Source organism: Mobula hypostoma, chromosome 9 (assembly GCF_963921235.1).
Source record: "Mobula hypostoma chromosome 9, sMobHyp1.1, whole genome shotgun sequence".
Classification (NCBI taxonomy): domain Eukaryota; kingdom Metazoa; phylum Chordata; class Chondrichthyes; order Myliobatiformes; family Myliobatidae; genus Mobula; species Mobula hypostoma.
In genome coordinates this window covers 35,660,336-35,680,977 of record NC_086105.1, presented here as the reverse complement: position 1 = coordinate 35,680,977, position 20,642 = coordinate 35,660,336, and the positions used below count along the sequence as shown (strand labels likewise).

Sequence of the window (20,642 nt, the reverse complement as noted above, 5' to 3'; positions counted from 1 at the left end):
CATTAGTTTTGAAGTTTGTCAGGTCAACGTTTTAGCAGGACCATATTCAGCTGCTTCATCAATGATCTTCCTTCAAAATGCCAAAAATGATGGAGTATGTGGCAAGTAACATACAAGATCATTACTGAAAACATATTATCTCTGGCAAGAGAGGCTAACTACCTTTCCTTGATTTTCAATAACATTACAATTGCTGAGTCACCTTCCATCATTAAATTGGGGTGTGGGAGAGGGGAGGGGTGCAAAGGCATGGGTGGGGTGGAGACCATTGGTCAGAACAATGGGACCCTCATTTAACAATGTGGCTACAAGAGCAGGTGAAAAGCAGGGTATCCTATGACAAATGACTCATTTCCTCATATTACGAGGCCTTTCTATCGTCTATAAGGCTCAATTTATGAACACAATGGAATGCTATTTATTTTCCTCACTCAACAAACTCAACATCCAAGACAAAGTGGCTCACTTGATGGACACCCCATCAACCACTTTTATTCAGCTCTGGTTTACAGAAGCTGTCGTGTGTATCATCTATAAAATGCACTAAAGTTATGTTCCTGCCCAGGCTATTCCAAGACTCAAACTTGTGACTCTATTTGTAAGAAAGGCAAAGAGCATCACAGTTGAACCATGTTGATTTGGAAATATATAACTAATCCTGCATTGTTAAAAGGTCAAAAAGCTTGGAATTTCATCTGTTACAGCACTGTAAAAGTTCCTTCACCAGGAGCACTGGTGGTTGAGGAATGAAGACTCACCACTGACATCTCACAGGCAGTTAGAGATGGGCATTTAATGCTGGCTTTCAAGTGATACCTGGACTTGAAAATGGATCTGTATAAACAGTAGGTTTTTTTATGTCGAGAGAATCAGGAGATGCATAGTCAACATGGGAAAGTGGTAATGAGGTAACACATCACTTGTGATCATATGGAACGGTGTAACAAGCCTTTGGTATGACCTACCATGGCTTCCATTTCAGTGTTTATTTAGTCTGATGAAATAGTTAAAGGCAAACCACATGTGTAAAATGGAATATAATTTGGCAATAAGGAATACAGCAAAATATTTAACAACACGAGTCATTAATATTTTTGTATATTCTCTAGTTATCAACAAATCAGGTCTTTAAATACCAGCTTTATGTTGCAGGGAACTGTGGAGAATATTGCAATGAAGAAACCCAAGGAAAGAACACAATTGTTTGAACAAGTCAGCAACTCAGGGGAATTATCTAATGAATATGATATGAAGAAGAAAGAAATGGTAAATGCAGAAGAAGAAGCTCGATTTAATTACAATAAAAAGAAAAATGCAGCTGTTGAGCGCAAACATGCTAAGTATGAGAAAGAAGAGGTAAATTGAAAGATTTTTTTTGTTCTTAAACGTTTGCAGATATGGTTACATGTGAGAATAGTAACTTCATTTGGTTGAGATTATGTTAAATGCAAATCAGGAAAATCCTGGTTCAGTTCCTAATCTGTTAAAAATGTACTGTTATTTTATAATTGATTAAAGCAACTTCAGTAAGTACACTGTTGACCAGTTAGAATAAACCAGGGAGGTGATAAATGGCAGCTTGTGCTTTGTGCTAATTTGACAATAAGATTTGAATATTAACTTATAAAAAATACAGCCTATTGGATCTTATAACTCATCAACACCTTTTTTAATAAACCTTTTTTACGATCTAGAGTTCAATAATAAATTTTTCCTTTAAATCAGATGTGAGGAAAGGAGTATGGGAATCAAGACTCGGGTGAGTGAGGGTTCTTGAGAATTGATGCCCTGGAAGTGGAAAGGGTGTGTGGCAATCTTTACTTAGTGAACATACACCGAATCATTGGGATATCTGAGTAGTTGGATAATAGATTATTGGATTACTGTATATGCCAAACTTCCATTCACAAGGTACTACAAAGTGATTCTAGTCAATAACTTTTAAGTCACTTGTAAGCAAATCTGGCAGCCAATGTGCATCAGCAAAATTCCACCAATTAATTGGAAACGATGTATTCTACTTTTATTGCTGTTAAGATAAACGTATCGGACACCAGGAGAATTGCCGTGCTGTTTTTTTAACACTTTTTTACCTGAGAGAGAAAATGAGCTGTTTAATAGGATACTAGACTCCTCACTGCTTGATCCACTCTTATCTCTATCAGTGTTGCCTCAGATCATAAGCATAAGTAGAAAAGCTACCATATTAGGATCACCATTGAAGCTCAAAGACCTCATGAAGGTGGCTTTTTTCTGACAGCATCTCACAAACATCCTAAAAAAAAAGCTTACTGGAGCTGCAAAGTGTCCTCAGCTTGTCAATTAACTTGATGTCTGCTGCATTTGGCATATGTGAGGAAATGTTTAGTTCTTCTAATAAGAACCAGGACTAGTCTGGTCAACTTTATTGTCATGTGCTCAAGTACGGCAAGTTAAAGGTACAATGAAAAACTTGCATGCAGCAGTGTTATAGGAATGTAGATTCAGACAACACAACATAAATTATACACGACAAAAAGACTGCAAAACAAGACATTATCGCAAAAAGGAAGACATCCCTGTAGTATCACAAGAAGTGGTCTGTAGTGTTCCACTGATGAGGTGGGATTAGGGTTTTTGCAGGAAGATGCAAGAACCTAATGGTTATAGAAAAGAAGCTGTTTCTGAACGGTGAGGGATTTCAGGTGCCCAGACAGTAGCCGCACAAAGATGACTTAATGTAGATATTGGGGATCCTTGATGATAGATGCCACCTTTTAGAGGCTGTAACTCTTGTACATGCTTTCAGTGGTGAGGAGGGCTGTGTCCACTTCTCCCTGCAGCAATTTGTGAACCTTTGCATGGAAATTGCCATACGAGGCCAAAATGTAGCCAATGCATCTAGAAGGCTGCTAGTGTATTGAGTGACATGCTAAATCTCCTTAAGCTTCCAAGAAAATAAAAATGGAGGTGTGCCACCTTTGTAATAGCATCTTGGTGGTGTGCCCAGGACAGGTCATTCATGATGTTAATGCCCAGGAATTTGAAGCTGCCGACTCTTCACCTCTGGCCCACCAATGAGAACTGGCACATGTGAATTTTTAGTTGTTACAAGCAAGCTCAACAGTGGCCCAGATAGTTCACCCCATGGCAATCCTCATCTTGAATCCTCTGTGAGAAAACTACTGGTGTCTTTGCTCTTGGGAATTGACATGTCCGCTGTCCGTTTGTACTTGGTGAATCATTACATGATCCTGTGATGTTGCTGGGCTTAGTGGAAGCAAGTGAATGATGCAGTAATGTTTCGTTGCTTCTCCCACTGAATCTGCAGGCATAATACCAATCCCTTCCAGGCATCTGTGGTTGCATTCTACTTCTGAAAAGAAGAAAGAGCATGTGTTCCATGTATGTAGATATTTAGCTGTATTCATATGTAAGGTGTAGGATGTTTGTTTGTGTTGGTTTAATGTTGCGTTTGAATGTAGTAATTCATGCATTGACTTAGGGATTTATTTTCCTTTCCAGTAGACCTGTTAGCATTTGTATGAAAATTAAGAATGAGGGTTTTGATAATTTTCAACCCCTTCTACTTGTGGGTCAATTCTACCCTTTTGGTACCTTGGGCTTTGTAGCATGCAGGAGTTCACCCGTATTTCCCTGTCACCCACTCCTCTACTAAGTTCCAGATCCTAGTTAATGTCTGAAATAGGATGCCTCCTTTGATGAACATTGTAATCACTGAAGGAATGAAGGTGAATTGCAAAAATAAAAGTATTTATAGGGAACCTAAGTAAGTATAAAGCATAAAGATGAAAGTATATATCAAGGTAAGTTGAAGTAAGGTGTCAGGTGGCTTTTGTGGAACATAAACATACTGTAGTTGTAGACTTGTTGGCACTCAGTAACAGATGGAAGTTTGGTAGGATGGCTCAGCTAAGTAATCTGATGGTATATATACTTTGGCAGCAACTACTTTCAAGCTACCTCACTGGCTGTCAAGGGAAAAGAAACCAAGAGAGTAGAAGGATAAAGCTGCAGCTGGAATGGCTACCTCAAATGCTATGGATTTGGGCAGACCATTAGGAGTCTTAATTTTCTCTTGCTTTTGCTCTCTCTCTACCTCACGCTCGCTCTATCTCTTTCTTTCTATTTATAGGGAAGGGACATGCCGTTTTCTCGTAATAGAATACTTCTTGTAAAGAACTCTGGAAAACAGGCTTCAAGGTTCTCAGACACATATTCAGAGAACCTAATGTATACTGTTTGTGTTAGCTAGGAATGCTCTTGGATCAGACATTTATCAGGCATTTTTGGGCAATATAAAAATGCTATATATACACTCAGCGGCCTACTTCTGTAGCCCTTCCACTTCAAGGTTCAACGTGTTGTGCTTTTAGAGATGCTCCTCAGCACGCTACTCTTGTAACACGAGGCTATTTGAGTTATTCTTGCCTTCCTGTCTGGCCATTCTCCACTGACCTCTCTTATTAACAAGGTATTTTCACCCGCAGAATTGCTACTCACTAGATAGACTGTTGTGCGTGAAAATCCCAGGAAATCAGCAGTTTCTGAGATGGTCTAACCACTCAGTCTGGCACCAACAATCATTCCAGAGACTAGGTTACTTAAATCACATTTCTTCCCTGGTCTGAACAGCAAATGAACCTTGTGCCCACTTTTGTATGCTTTTAAGCTTTGAGTTGCTGCCACATAATTGGTTGATTACGATATTTGCATGAACGAGCAGGTGTACAGATGGTGGCCACTGAGGGTATATACTAGTTTATAAAAGAAAATTCAACTTAATTCTAAATAACATGAATAAACACTTCATACAGATGCTCTTTGTTGAGTAGTTTGAGCTCCTTGCAAATGTTGTTCCACCACTTGCTCAAAAAATTCAAAAACTCATTCCCCAAACCTGGACCGTTTCCCCACTCAAATCAATTTCAGAAGCTTCCACTATTAGGTTGGTCCAGTACCAGCAAATGACCATTGTAGAACATAGAACAGTACAGCACAGTACAGGCCCTTTGGCCCACAAGGTTATGCCGACCCTCAAACCCTGCCTCCCATATAAGCCCCCACCTTAAATTCCTCCATATACCTGTCTAGTAGTCTCTTAAACTTCACCAGTGTATCTGCCTCCATCACTGACTCAGGCAGTGCATTCCACGCACCAACCACTCTCTGAGTAAAAAACCTTCCTCTAATATCCCCCTTGAACTTCCCACCCCTTACCTTAAAGCCATGTCCTCTTGTATTGAGCAGTGGTGCCCTGGGGAAGAGGCGCTGGCTATCCACTCTATCTATTCCTCTTATTATTTTGTACACCTCTATCATGTCTCCTCTCATCCTCCTTCTCTCCAAAGAGTAAAGCCCTAGCTCCCTTAATCTCTGATCATATTGCATACTCTCTAAACCAGGCAGCATCCTGGTAAATTTCCTCTGTACCCTTTCCAATGCTTCCACATCCTTCCTATAGTGAGACGGCCAGAACTGGACACAGTACTCCAAATGTGGCCTAACCAGAGTTTTATAGAGCTGCATCATTACATCGCGACTCTTAAACTCTGTCCCTCGACTTATGAAAGCTAACACCCCATAAGCTTTTTTAACTACCCTATCCACCTGTGAGGCAACTTTCAGGGATCTGTGGACATTATGGTCTGCTTTGCATGTTAGTGAATTCTACCTGTCAAAAGTAAGTTTGACCTCCTGGTATTATTGGGTTGTTGACTGACAGTTTCTGATTGGTCATTCTACCCCTTGGTATTGTTGATTACTATCTAGGTTAATGCATAGCCTATTGCATAACAATTTTTTGGTTTAATGTGCTTGTTTGTGTAATTGCAATGTATTTTTGACATGTTGATGACAAATAATTATGCTATTTTATTTTTCTGGTGATTAAACACTTAGGCAGATCGTTACCAAGTGTTAGTTGAAGAACTGAAAGAAAGCAAGATTCAATTGCAACTCTTCCTTTTGTATTATAATGAGAAGCTTATAGAAAAGTTATGCAATGATCTGCAAGCAAAAAGTGAAGTTATAAATAGTCAGAAATTAAAGAAGGCCACAACAGAGGAAGAAGTGAGAACTGTGAAGAAAGAGTTGGGTAAACTGAACCGAGAGCTGCAAAAAGTGGAGGAGGAGATAAAGTGAGTTGTTACTTAATCAGTTAAAGTAGACATTTGGACATTAGACTGCCAATCATACCTGCTTAGAAATCACATTAGATGACAATCCTTAAATAGTATATATACTTATTATATTTAAATTCTAAAATAAAAAAAGTAACTTCCATTTTGGGAAAGTAATTCACAAATTTTCCCTCAGTAATGTGCAGTGAAGGAAAAAATAGTGCAAACGAAATACAGTGTTGGAAATCATATGGTCATGCACTTTGGTGGAAGAAATAAACGGGCAGACTATTAATTAGATGGGGAGAAAATTCAAAATGCAGAGATGCAAAAGGGCTTGGGAGTCCTTGTGCAAGATACCCTAAAGATTTACCTCCAGGTTGAGTTGGTTGTGAAGAAGGTGAATGCAGTGTTGGCATTCATTTCTAGAGGTATAGAATATAAGAGCAGAGATGTGACGTTGAGGCTCTGTAAGGCACTCGTGAGACCACTCTTGGAGAATTGTGTGCAGTGTTGGGCTCCTTATTTTAGAAAGGCTATACTGACATTGGGGAGGGTTCAGAGAAGATTCACAAGAATAATTCCAGAAATGGAAGTGTTACTGTATGAGCAATGTCTGGCAGGTCTTGGGCTGTATTCCCCGGAGTTCAGGAGAATGAGGGGGAATCTTATAGAAACATTCTGAATCTTAAAAGGCCTGAACAGATTGGATATGGCAAAGTTATTTCCCATGGTAGAGGATTTTAGGACAAGAGGTCACGACTTTAGGATTGAAGGACGTCCTTTAGAACTGGGATGTGGAGAAAATACTTTAGTCAGAGAGTGGTAAATCTGTGGAACTTGTTGCCACAAGCGGCTGTGGAGACCAAGTCATTGGGTGTATTTAAGGCAGAGATAGATAGGTTCTTTATTAGCCAGGGCATCAAAGGGTATGGGGTGAGGGCAGGGGAGTGGGAATGACTGGAAGAATTGGATCAGCCCATGATTGAATGGCAGAGCAGACTTGATGAGCCGAACAGCTTATGGTCTTATGTATTAGGCACATTGTGTTGAGGATACCTAATTTAGATCTTTTGTTTTTATTTCCAAATTGGTCATTACATGTTCGTAAACCAGATCATCCCAATATTATAGGATTTGCTGTCATTCCTCCAAAGATTTATTTAAACAGTTTAATTTGGAATCATCAACACAAGAGATTCTGCAGATGCTGGAAATCCAAACCATTACACACAAAATGCTGGAGGAACTCAGCAGACCAGGCAACGTCTATGGAAGTGAATAAGCAGTTGGCGTTTCGGGCCGAGAACCTTCATGAGAACTGGTAACGGGTCTTGGCCTGAAACATTGTGTGTGTTGCTCATTTGAAATCACCTCTAATATGGATCCTTACATTAAATATCTTTATTCATTTGGACATTGTCAACAATGCCAGCTCTTAGTACTACCCATCCTTATTGCCATTGAAATAGTGGTGAACCACCAAATTAAATTCTTGCATGGTACATGCACAGTGCTCTTCAAGACAGAGCTCTTGAAGTTTGATCATTGATGATGAAATCATGTTGGTCCTTAACTTGAGGGGAACCTGCAAGTGGCAGTGTTTGCACAGATGTCGAGCACTTGTAAGTTTACTGCAGCCTTGGTGCATTGTCAGAGGGGGCAAATATTATTTATGATGGTGGGTGAAGTACAATTCAAATATTCCTGATTGTGAAGCTGCCTGAGAGTTGTTGGAACTGTAGGAACCCATATGTGCTGATTATTTCATGATACTCCATCCTGACATACCTTATAAATGGCATTAATGGCTTTGGGGACTCAGGAGGACTCATTGGCTGTCCACTTAGATTTGGAACACCTGGACAACAGCAATGCCTATATGAGGTTGCTGTTTATTGATTAAAGCTTGGTGTTGAACACCATCATCCCCTCAGTTCTGATTAACAAGCTTCAACAACTGGGCCCCTATACCTCCCTCAACAACTAGATCCTTGCTTCCTCATTGGGAGACCATGGTCACTAGGGAATGTTATCACTACTACACTCCACTCCCCCCCCCCCATCTCCTTCTGAGCCACAGAGGGGATTCTTGCTGACAATCAACACAGGTGTACTTTAGGAATGCACGTTTAGCCCACTTCTCTACTCTGCCTAGTAGAGGCTTCAGTGCTCAGGATTGAAAGAGGCTACAGAAGGAGGTAGATTCAGCCAGCTTCATCATAGCCACAACTCTCAGCTTCATCATAAACACAACACTCCCCTCCATTAAGGACATCTTCAAAAGCCAGTGCCTCAAGAAAATGGCATCCATCATTAAGGACACCCACTATTTGTGCTATACCTAGTCACACAGGTATAGAGAGAGTAGAGCTGTGGCCTAAGCACACACCCCTGAGGTGCACCAGCATTGATTGTCAGCAAAGAGGAGATGTTATCACCAATCCACACAGGTTGTGGTCTTCTGGCTAGGAAGTCGAGGATCCAGTTGCAGAGGGAGGTACAGTGGTCCAGGTTCTGCAACTTCTCAATCAGGATTGTGGGAATGATGGTATTAAATACGGAGCTATAGTCGATGAACAGCATCCTGACATAGGTATTTGTATTGTAAGTAGCTGTAGTTGAACTGAATGGTGTGGGACTTCAGGATTCTGTACCTCCTGCCTGATGGTAGCTGCAAAAAGATGGGATGGTCTGTATGAACCATGAATTGATGGATTGTCGTTTGATTAAATTTTCCCCATCTTCATTAATGAGAGTTAACTAGATGAAAAATGTCTTGCTTTCTGTACAAACACAATCCTGGACATTTCTTCACTTACTGGGTAGATGTTACTTTACGGTGTAAATGTGCTGTAACCGTGTTGGCACGTGGCCAAGTGGTTAAGGCATCGGTCTAGTGATTTGAAGGTCGCTAGTTCGAGCCTCAGTTGAGGCAGCATGTTGTGTCCTTGAGCAAGGCACTTAACCACACATTGCTCTGCGACAACACTGGTGCCAAGCTGTATCGGCCCTAGTGCCCTTCCCTTGGACAACATCTGTGGCATGGAGAGGGAAGACTTGCAGCATGGGCAACTGCCGGTCTTCTGTACAACCTTGCCCAGGCCTGCGCCCTGGAAACCCTCCAAGGCGCAAATCCATGGTCTCACGAGACTAACGGATGCCTAAAACAAAAAGTGCTATAACACCTGACTAAGGATTGGTAGGTTCCTGAGCACAAATCTTTCTGACAGCCAGGTTGTTGATTTGCCCTAAAACCTCTTCTACATTTAATCTCTCCTTGATTCCATGTCAAGTTGATTTGGATGAAAACTGGTATTTGTATTGATGTAAACCTTGGGATTAGATGAAGTCGAATCATGCAGTTGATCTTCTGGTTAAAGATGCTTTCAAAGATTACTGCCAGAATCATCTTAATCATAATAAGAAAGAGATTTCAGTACAAAGATTTCATGTGATTTTCAATACAGGGAGTACATGGACTGTTGCAACTAACAGGTTTTCTGTGCTTGTGTTTGAGAATTAATGGATGTGAAGTAAGTATGCAGGACTTTCAAAGGTGTGTCCTCTCGCTGCAGCATACTGTAACCACTTCCAGTAGAACAGGGTGCACCAGGAATGGCGATGAAGGGGTATTGGTCAGTGAACATAAACTACATGGACTAGTCCCTTCATGTATGGGGAGTGGGTGGGTTGAAACATTTTGTTTTACAGCATGGAGCTAGTTGGTGAAAATTGGCAGTTGTTGAAATTGTGTACAGTATGTCTGGTTAAAGATTAGTTTGTATTACTGAGTGCCTTAGAGCAGTGTCAGACTAGGATTGATACATTTGCAAGTCTTCTCATTGTTTAGGGATTATGATATATGTCACTAAATGAAGGGCTGTATCAATTTTATATCCCATCACTAGAGCTCATGAATCTAATCTGAACGAGAGGCGGCCCAGCTACATAAAAGCTAAGGAGAATACAAGGCACCTTATTAAGAAGGTTGAGATGGCTAAAAATTCTATGAAAAACAGTGAAAAACAACACAACAAACACCAGCAAGAGGTGAAGGATCTGGAATCAGAACTTGAAGACCTGAATAAACTGTTGGCAGAATATGAGGAAAAGATACAAGCAGAACTCAGCAGCAGAGGTCACAGCATGGAACTGGAAGAGAGCCAAGTAAGTTTTCTTGCCTGTTCTCATAACATTTAATGCTCTTTACACCACTGACTCCTAAATTTCCTCCTTCAAGCAAATTAGCTCGTACATTCTGAGATTTCATTTGTTAATAGCCTCTTCAACTGTCTTATTTTTTTTAGGGTCAAGGTGAGGTTGTACTGCTCTAGTATACTGAAAAATCTGGTGGTTGCTACTGTGAGCTAAGATGGAGATGGTGGAGAGGGCCTGGGGTTTGGCTGCACATAAATGCAGAGAAAAGTAGCCTTTTCTGTTCCTTTGGAAGTCTGACCATAATTAAGGTAGAAAATGCTGGAAATATTCAGTTATTCAGGCCGCATCTCCAGAGAGAAACTGCTAGCATTTCAGGCCAGTCACCCTTCATCAGTTTTCTAGCATTTGAAGGCTTTTACTTGTCATCTAGAGCATAATCCAGGTGTCCAAAGGGCATTTGTGGATAATTAAAGACAAATACAATGGTAACATTAATATGGAAAGAACCCGAACACAAAGGCAAAGATATAATGCTGAGGCTTTATAAGATATTGGTCAGGCCACATTTGGAGAATTGTGAGCAGTTCTGGGCCCATATCTGAGGAAGGATGTTTTGGTATTGGAAAAGCTACAAAGGTGAATAAAAACAACAGGAATTCTGCAGATGCTGGAAATTCAAGCAACACGCATATCTCATTGAAACATGCCCAATATTGAAAGGCCCAAATAGAATGAATATGGAGAGGATGTTTCAAGTAGTGGGAAAGTCTAGGACCAGAGAACACAGCCACAGAATAAAAGGATGTCCCTTTAGAATAGAGCTGGGGAGGAATTTCTTTAGCCAGAGGGTGGTGTATCTGCAGAATTCACCATGGAGGCCAAATCATTGGGTATATTTAAATCAGCAGTTGATAGGTTCTTGATTATAAAAGTACCAAATGTTACAAAGAGAAGGCTGGGGAATGGGGTTGAAAGGGGATAATAAAAGAACCGTGATTGAATAGCGGAGCAGATTTCATGGTCTGGGTAGCCCAATTCTGCTCCTTTATCTTGTGGTTTGTGAGAAAAAGAATGGTTCTGAGATTTGCATTTTATAATTTTGCTAATTAAGATCTCTGGCGCATGAGAAATCTCATAATTGGGGTCTTTGGTTTGATGGCCCCTAATTTGCAATGGATGGGTGAAATTTTCCAATTCCTGTTTTCTAGCCCTTTGTCAATACAGGTTTCCCTCGCCATCCGAAGGTAGAGCGTTCCTATGAAACGGTTCGTAAGCCGAAATGTCGTAAAGCGAAGAAGCAATTACCATTTATTTATATGGGAAAATTTTGTGAGCGTTCGCAAACCCAAAAATAACCTACCAAATCATGCCAAATAACACATAAAACTTAAAATAACAGTAACATATAGTAAAAGCAGGAATGATATGATAAATACACAGCCTATATAAAGTAGAAATACTTTTCCACAATCATTGCTGGCACTGTTCTCTGAAGCGAAAATCTCACGCAAGTGCTCTCGGCAAAAACACTCTCTGCTGTAACCTTTAAGCTATGAAGCTGCCAAATCATACCAAATAACACGTAAAAATACACAGCCTATATAAAATAGAAATAATGTATGTACAGTGTAGTATCACTTACAAATTGGGAAGACAGCGCAGAGCACACTGGTGATGGTGTGTTAGACTGAGTCGTCGCAGGCTGGGTGGTGCAGTGGCCCCCACCCTCCAGGCCGCCGACTGATACTTTGCCGCGAAGCATGCAGCGGTAGCCGGAAGGCACACAGCACATGTTTAAGAAAAAAGCCGAAATAAATATGCTAATTAATTAGGTGCTGCTCGACACGTAATTGTCGGCCCAGATCAGTGCCGATTGTCGATTGCATCACCTCTGATCTGGGCCAACATTTACATGACGGGCAGCACCTAATTAATTAGCTTGTTTATTTCGGCTTTTTTCTTAAAGATGTGCTGGGTGTGTCCCGGCTACTGCTGCATTCTCCAAGAGTCGGTATCTGTCCGGGGCCTGGGTGTTGGGGTGGTGGGACACTGGGGTGTCATCTCATCGTCGTCTGTTTCCATTCGAGCAGGTGGCTCATCTTCTCCTATGACTGCCGACCTCGATGTCGAAGGTCGAGGTTCGTCGTCTGCTGTGGCTGATGTGGAAGGCTTGCTTGACTGCTGAGCCTCGCGCATTTTTCTATCATACAGTTCTTTGTAAGCCCTCAAACCATCCTGCAAATATCCCCTAAACCTACGTACCCTTTCAAAATTAAAGTTGTACTTTATCATTGCAGCGAAAATCTTACGCAATTGCTTCACGTTCATTTCGCTACTGCATTCGGTTTCGATTGTTATCCTTTCCTCTTCCAATTGCATCAGCTCTTCATCTACCAGTTCTTGGTCATGGGATGCCAAAACCTCTTCAACATCATCTTCATCAGCTTCCACAAGCCAAACTCACGTTCTTCTTACTTCGTTCATCATGATCAAAATGCTTAATTATGTCTAGTTTTATGCTAAGTGTAACACCCTTACAAGCTCGTTCAGGCTTTTCCAATACCTCAGAACTCATCTTGCAAATGGCTGCTCACAGGCTCATGTTAAAGCAATGCCGTTCCGACTCCGGTGGAGAACGGCTGCTCAGGGCGCGCGCTGCCTTTTATCGCGCGCTGATTTTTTTCATAACAGTGAAAACACCTTCTGAAAGCAAAAACAGGGTACTAATGTAGGTCTTTCATAACAGTGAGGTTTCGTAAAGCGAATGTTCAAAAAGCGGGGGACACCTGTATACCGATCAGAGTGTACTGACGTGCACAGACTAGGTGAGAATTAATTTACATGTTTTGGATCAATCAAGACTCTAGAAATCTTTATTTACATCTTTCTGCTTGCATGTAAGTGGAATGAATTATCCATTCCATTTTATGAATTATCCAGTCCTGAAGAGTGGTCTCGGCCTGAAAAGATGATCATTTATTCTTTTCCATAGATGCTGCCTGACCTGCTGAGTTCTTCTAGCGTTTTATGTGTCTTGCTTTGGATTTCCAGCATCTGCTGACTTCCTCGTGTTTGTGAATTTTCCTTTGTAATTTTCCTGAGGGATCCAATCAAACCTCCCTTTAATTTGTGATTTGAAGAGTTTAATGTGTGCCTTCAGGCTTCTGTACACTCTTCCTGATGGTAACAATGAGAAGAGGACATGTCCTGGGTGGTAGGGGTCCTTTATGATCGATGCCACCTTTTTGAGGCACTGGTCCTCAGAGATGTCGTGGATACTACAGAGGTTAGTGCTCATGATGGAGCTGATCAATTTTACAACTCTCTACAGCTTACATAGATCCTGTGCAGTAGCCTCCCCATACCAGATGGTGATGCAGCCAGTTAGAATGCTCTCCACATTACATCTGTAGAAATTTGTGACTTCTAGATGACATACCAAATCTCCATAAACTCCTAATGAAATAGGACTGCTGTATTGCTTTCTTTATAGCTACATCGATATGTTGGGATCAGGTTAGATTCTCAGAGATATTAACACCCAGGAACTTGAAGTTGCTCACACCACTTCTGATCCCTCTATAAGGATTGGCGTGTGTTCCCTCATCATACCACTTCTGAAGTCCACAATCAGCTCTTCGGTCTTAGTGACATTGAGTGCAAGTTGGTTGCTGTAATTATGTCATTTATCTATTAACAGTATTTTATTTGGTATTACAGATGGAAGAGTATAAAGAACTGAAGGAACTGGTGAGAAAACAGGTGTTTACAGTGGCTCATGAACTAGAGAAGCTGCGATGGGAACAGAAAGCTGATCAAGACAAACTGGAACTGGAACAAAGGAACTATAAACTTCTGGAAGTAAGTAGATGAAATATGAACATAATAGGTACATCTTATGGCTTAATTATTTCAGATGCAGAAAATGAATGCAAACTAATTACAAACAAATGATATTGACTTTAGGATTAGTATAATTTTGTCAATAACTGTACCAAATCTCTAAATTTTTCTAAATTCTCATCTTCATAATTTCCTCCAAAATACACATGGATAGACTAATTAGTGCATTAATTTATTGTTAATGCATCAATAATTTTTAACAATTAGGGCTAAAGATATCTTGCATTTCTACTTAAGGCATTAGTACACTGCCAGTATGGAACTTGCAGGGGAAAATGGATGAGATATCTAGGAGTGGGACCTTGTCTGAATCACAGGTGTAAGATATTGAGTAATTGAGGATGAAGTCACTGAATTAAGGCTTGAGTTAAGCCATCAAAGTTATGGATAGAGGCCAGAGGATCATTGGCACCTGTGGTAATGAATTGTAGTTGAAGAGTTGAATGTGGAAGGTTTTTGACTGGGTCATTAAGTTTGATGGAATGAGCATTGAGATGAGTTCATGGAAGAAGTCCAAAGGCTGCAATTAAGTAGGTAAGTTGGTTGAAATGTGCCCAAATCAGATTTTCCTCAGGGAGGCCTCCTGTAAAAAGTGCTGCTGCAAAGATAACGGTTGTCCTATCAGAAAACTCTGGTGATCAAATGGCATGTGCCTCAGAACAGTATGGTCTGTTTTGCTCAGCCAGTGCTGTAAAGCATTTCATGACAAATTATGTCATGAGGTGCTTATCTGATGTAGTAACTAACTATCTGCAAGTGCATTGTGTGATCAGAAGTGCCCAGTTGAATTTCCAGTCATATGCCTGAAAATCTTTGATTGTGTTCCATTCCAGAAAAAGAAATTGAATTTCATATATATTGTAATAAGGGGAAAAATGTGCCATGTGTACGAAATGCCTATTGATGACTGTAATGGAAATATACCTTCGATATAAGTTCTGAAGAAAACTTCTCCCAACCATAAATTCCTGTTCCCATTTGAATAAACAAAATGCCCCACATTTGATTTGGAGCTTTTGTGCCAGTGGTTGTTTCATCAAAAATGGCTTCTGATACAAAATTAGTGTGTTGTTGATAAATGTAGGAAATTTAAGTGCTAGCATTGATTACTTGTGTAATTTATGTGTATTGGTACTTAATGTGCAATCAAAATTTATCTCTCTACTCCCTCCATCCCTTCCCTCATGTGTCCTGCAAGCAGTGTATCCCAGACCAACAACTACTCCCCATCACTATAATTCACTGGATGAGTTTCTTGTTTGCTCCTAATTATAAAATATTCTTGCAAAGCAGTTGTTGCAAAAACAGGCTCACAGCCCTTCAATGTAGGAACATTTTAAACTGGCATGTGATCTGATGTAATCAGTTAAAGTATCATGAGAAAGTTCAGGATTGCTTCCAGTAAGCGTAGGCAAAGATTCCTTCAGATTTTAACCTAGTTTTTGTATGCGGAAACAGAATCGGGTAAAAGATTATGCAGATTTTTCACAATAGTTATTAGGTCATGGAGTACGTTGGATTGAAGTTCTTATAGTATACTTAAGGGAAACCGAGATAAATAGTTTTAACAAAGAAACACTGAGTTTTGCTGAAATAGCTGGCACATCTATTATGGGTGTAATGGACTGCATACAAAGCTATATATTTCTGCATTGATTTTTCAGCACTGGCTTTACGTATAGTACCTCTCTGCCAAGGTTCAACTTTATCCTACAGGCTGAAGTAAATAGTTCAGGCAGAAATCTCAGTGTAGTACTGAGAAGGGAAATCCAAATGACATATTTATTTTCAACCCGAACCATCAACTGTTTATTCATTTCTATAAATGCTGCCTGACCTGCTGAGTTCCTCCAGCAATTTGTGTATGTTACTTTGGATTTCCAACATCTACAGAATTTCTTGTGTTTATATGAGTTTGAGTACAGAGAGGAAATTAAGAACCTGGTGGCATGGTGCAAAAACAATAACCTATCCCACAACGTCAGCAAGACGAGGGAATTGGTTGTTGACTTCAGAAGGAGTAGTGGACCGCACGACCCAATTTACATTGGTGGTGTGCAAGTGGAACAGGTCATAACCTTTAAGTTCCTCGGGGTCAATATCATAAATGACCTGACTTGGTCCAACCAAGCAGAGTTCACTGCCAAGAAGGCAGTGCCTTTACTTCCTGAGAAAACTAAAGAAATTTGGCCTGTCCCCTAAAACCCTCACTAATTTTTATAGATGCACCGTAGAAAGCATTCTTCAAGGGTGCATTACAACCTGGTATGGAAGTTGTCCTGTCCAAGACCGAAAGAAGCTGCAGAAGATCATGAACACGGCGCAGCACATCACACAAACCAATCTCCCGTCCTTAGACTCACTTTACACCGCACACTGTCAGAGCAGTGCTGCCAGGATAATCAAGGACACGATCCAACCAGCCAACACACTTTTCGTCCCTCTTCCCTCCGGGAGAAGGCTCAGGAGCTTGAAGACTCATACGGCCAGATTTGGGAACAGCTTCTTTCCAACTGTGATAAGACTGCTGAACGGATCCTGACCTGGATTGGGCCGTACCCTCCAAATATCCAGACCTGCCTCTCGGTTTTTTTGCACTACCTTACTTTCCATTTTTCTATTTTCTATTTATGATTTATAATTTACATTTTTAATATTTACTAATTTTTACTACTTTTAATATTTAGTATTTGTAATCCAGGGAGTGGGAAGCGCAGAATCAAATATTGCTGTGATGATTGTACGTTCTAGTATCAATTGTTTGGCGACAATAAAGTATAAAGTATATATTTCCTTTCACGCTCTTGGCATTACTCAAATAATTTCAAATGTTCTGGCTAACATTAATCCTCAACCGACACTCAAAATAGATGATCTATTTTAGGTATGAAATATTTTTACTTGGTCATTTGTTTCAGTATCGCTTGTAAGGCTTGCAGTCTGCAATTTGACTCTCAGTTTAACAGGGGAGACACTTCAAAAATACTTCAGGCTTCAAATGCTTTAATTCATTTCGAGTTTGAAGGAATCTAACAGGGAATTTAGAAAGAGCGATAAGGACACAGAATTGACTACCAGTAAATGGTGGGATTGAACAAGTATAGGTACATTTGAAGAAAGGCTGAGGGAGAAGGGATTAGAAGATTATACAGTTTTCCCCCACCATCCGAAGGTAGAGCGTTCCTACGAAATGGTTCGTAAGCTGGAATGTCGTAAAGTGAAGAAGCAATTACCATTTATTTATATGGGAAAAATTTGTGAGCGTTCGCAGACCCAAAAAATAACCTACCAAATCATGCCAAATAGCGCATAAAACCTAAAATAACAGTAACATGTAGTAAAAGCAGGAATAATATGATAAATACACAGCCTATATAAAGTAGAAGTACTTTTCTACAATCATTGCTGCACTATCCACCATAGCAAAAATCTCACGCAAGCGCTCTCGGCAGGAACACTCTCTCCAGTAACCTTTAAGCTATGAAGCTGCCAAATCATACCAAATAACACATAAATACACAGCCTATATAAAGTAGAAATAATGTATGTACAGTGTAGTATCACTTACCGGAATCGGGAAGACAGCGCGGAGCACACTGATGATGGTGTGTTAGGCTGAGTCGTCGGAGGTTGGGGTGGTGCAGTGGTCTCCAACCTCCGGGCCGCCGACCAATACCGATCTCTGAAGCATGCAGTGGTGCAGCGGTAGCCAGGACACACTCAACACATCTTTAAGAAAAAAGCCGAAATAAACAACCTAATTAATTAGCTTGTTTATTTCTGCTTTTTTTTCTTGAAGATATGTTGGGTGCGTCCCAGCCACCGCTGCACCACTGCATTCTTCGTGGCAATGTATCGGTCTGCAGCCTGGAGCTTGGGACCACTGGGGTGATGGGATGCTGAGGTATCATCTCATCGTCATCTGTTTCCATCAGGGCAGGCAGGTCATCTTCTTCTATATCTGCCTGCCTCGATGTCGAAGGGCGAGGTTTGTCATCTTCTGTGGCCGATGTGGACGACAGTATGCTTGACTGTTTAGCCTCACGTTTTTCTATCATACAGTTATTTGTAAGCACTCAAACCATCCTGCAAATACGTCCTAAACCTATGTACCCTTTCAAAATTAAAGTCGTACTTTTCTGCAATCATTGCAGCGAAAATCTCACGCAGTTGCTTCATGTTCAGTTCCTGGACGACTTCACTTTCAGTCTGTTCGCTACTGCATTCGGTTTCAATTGTTAACCTTTCCTCATTCAATTGCATCAGCTCTTCATCTATCAGTTCTTGGTCATGGGATGCCAAAACCTCTTCAACATCATCTTCGTCAACTTCCACAAACCAAACTCACTTTGTCGTTACTTCGTTCACCACGATTGAAATGGCTTAATTATGTCTAGTTTTACACTAAGTGTAACACCCTTATGAGCTCTTTTCGGCTTTTCTGATACCTTAAAACTCATCTTGCTAATGGCTGCTCAAAATAAATCGACGTAAAGCACAGATGCTCACAGGCACATGTTTAAGCAATGCCGGCTAGAATGCAGTTCTGGGGGAGGAGCTTGGCTGCTCGGGGCGCGCGCTGCCTTTTTTCGTAACAGTGAAAACACCTTCTGTTAGTGAACACAGGTAACTAATGTAGGTTTTTCATAACAGCGTGATGTCATAAAACGAACGTTTGAAAAGCGGGGGACACCTGTACTGATAAATTTAGAGGGGAAGAGATTTGATGTTGGCATATACTGTTCTAGTCAAATGGCCTGTTTCTGTGTTAGATATCCCGTGGAATCATGTGCATGAAATATCATTGAATACAGAAAGTAGAAATGTTAAAAATAGTCTCTAAGAATGAATTAAAAAGTTATCATGCAGTATGTAAATACCGTTTTAGTATATTATTTGCATTGGTTTAAAATAAGGTGTTAATCAAGGGACTGAATGGTAAAGAAGAGAAAGGTGATAAAATTCAGAATTGGCCTCTTAATTTTATTTTACTCTGCAGGGTTGATTTCATTTCAATAAGGTATTTTTGATAATAAAATTTCAAAAATTATTAAAAATATTAATGTATGAACATATTTCATTTTCAGATTCGAATTAGACACACGGGATTGGAAATAGAAGATTATATGAAAAGAATAGAAAAGCTTGAGGAATATATCAATACCTGCAAGTATGTGTTCAACTTTAAAGAAATACATCTATGGGGAGAGAGTTATAGATCTTTTACAAGACTTTGCCCTCAGATTATCTCAAAGACTTACATAATCTGAAAATTCTAACACTGATTTAAATTATGTAAATTATTACATTTTCTTGATCTTAAACTTTTGCATCGTCTTTCAAAAACTTTTTGGCTTACAATGAAAAGTATCCATTTACTGAAATAAACCGAGTAAATGGCAATGTAGAATTATCTGATAATTTTACAAAAATCAACACAATGTGAAAGCAAGGCAGGAAATGGGAAGGACTTCGGTATTCAGCAAGTCAAGCAGCGTCAGTTGAGGGAGAAGCAAGGATTGAAGTTTCGGGTCAAGAACTCTTCCTTAAAACTGGAAAAGTAAGAAAACAAACATGTTTAAAATTGCAAGAAGGGTGAAAAGTGAGAAATTATATTTTAAAAAAGTGACTGATAAGGAACAAACTAAGCTGTCAAATTTGCAGTTACATTCCTCCTTTAGGGTATTTGTGTGTATTTTCAAGGAGATGTTTCTTCTCTATTTGCAATATCTATAATAGAAGAGAATCATAGTGTGCATGTTTGCACTTTGTGCACTCCACCACAATAGATTTTTATGCTAGCATCAAATTATAAATGCTTTCAAAACTAGGGTTTCTCTGACTGAGCAGAAACACCAGGAAGAAGACTTGATTAATGAAATAAAGAATGCTAAGCAACGTATCAATGATGTCAGTGAAAAACTAAATGAGGTGGCTGGTGAGCTGCAGAATGCAGGGATTGATCACCGTGAAGGCCATCGCCAACAGAGGAGAGCTGAAATACTTGAGAGCTTAAAGCGTTTGTACCCAGATTCTGTGGTAAGTGGCAATTTATATGAACATAATAAATAATTATATTTCCACAGCTAATTATAAGTGATCCTGTTCTACCTCTCCAATAAAAGAGGATTAGTTAAATTGGTTCTATATTTGGATCAATTTGTGAAAAAAAAATTCTTAACTTTGTATTAGCCAGTCCAAGTTTCAAGATCAGGCTATTTTGCCATAAAAACATGCAGACAAATGATTTCTTCAAAAATAATGCAAAATAGTATAAAATAAATAATACATCATGTTGAGTCTGAAATTCAACAATTAGGTTGAAAATTTGACTTCAACTTCCCTAATATTGATTGGCACGTCCTTAGTGTAAGAGGTTAGATGGGGTAGAATTTGTTAGGTGTGTTCAGGAAGGATTCCTTTACTTTTTCCAATATTTTTTATTAAATTTCATAT

The 20,642-nt window shown here is 39.9% G+C and overlaps 2 protein-coding genes across 2 annotated transcripts in view; one reads left to right on the top strand and one right to left on the bottom strand.

Annotated features, from left to right (window-relative positions):
- The window catches only part of LOC134352362 (RIB43A-like with coiled-coils protein 2), a 55,243-nt gene extending 37,447 nt beyond the window's left edge, over window positions 1-17,796 (bottom strand). Inside the window, exon 1 of the mRNA XM_063059671.1 lies at window positions 17,755-17,796. The gene's annotated coding sequence lies outside the window, so the exon portion shown is untranslated. The remainder of the gene's footprint in view (window positions 1-17,754) is intronic.
- Window positions 1-20,642, top strand: part of LOC134352361 (structural maintenance of chromosomes protein 1B-like) — a 107,347-nt gene that overhangs the window by 10,358 nt on the left and 76,347 nt on the right. Inside the window, exons 4-9 of the mRNA XM_063059670.1 lie at window positions 1,153-1,356; window positions 5,902-6,140; window positions 10,034-10,292; window positions 14,004-14,144; window positions 19,274-19,356; window positions 20,018-20,225. Coding sequence (XP_062915740.1) covers window positions 1,153-1,356; window positions 5,902-6,140; window positions 10,034-10,292; window positions 14,004-14,144; window positions 19,274-19,356; window positions 20,018-20,225 — 1,134 coding nt within the window. The remainder of the gene's footprint in view (window positions 1-1,152; window positions 1,357-5,901; window positions 6,141-10,033; window positions 10,293-14,003; window positions 14,145-19,273; window positions 19,357-20,017; window positions 20,226-20,642) is intronic.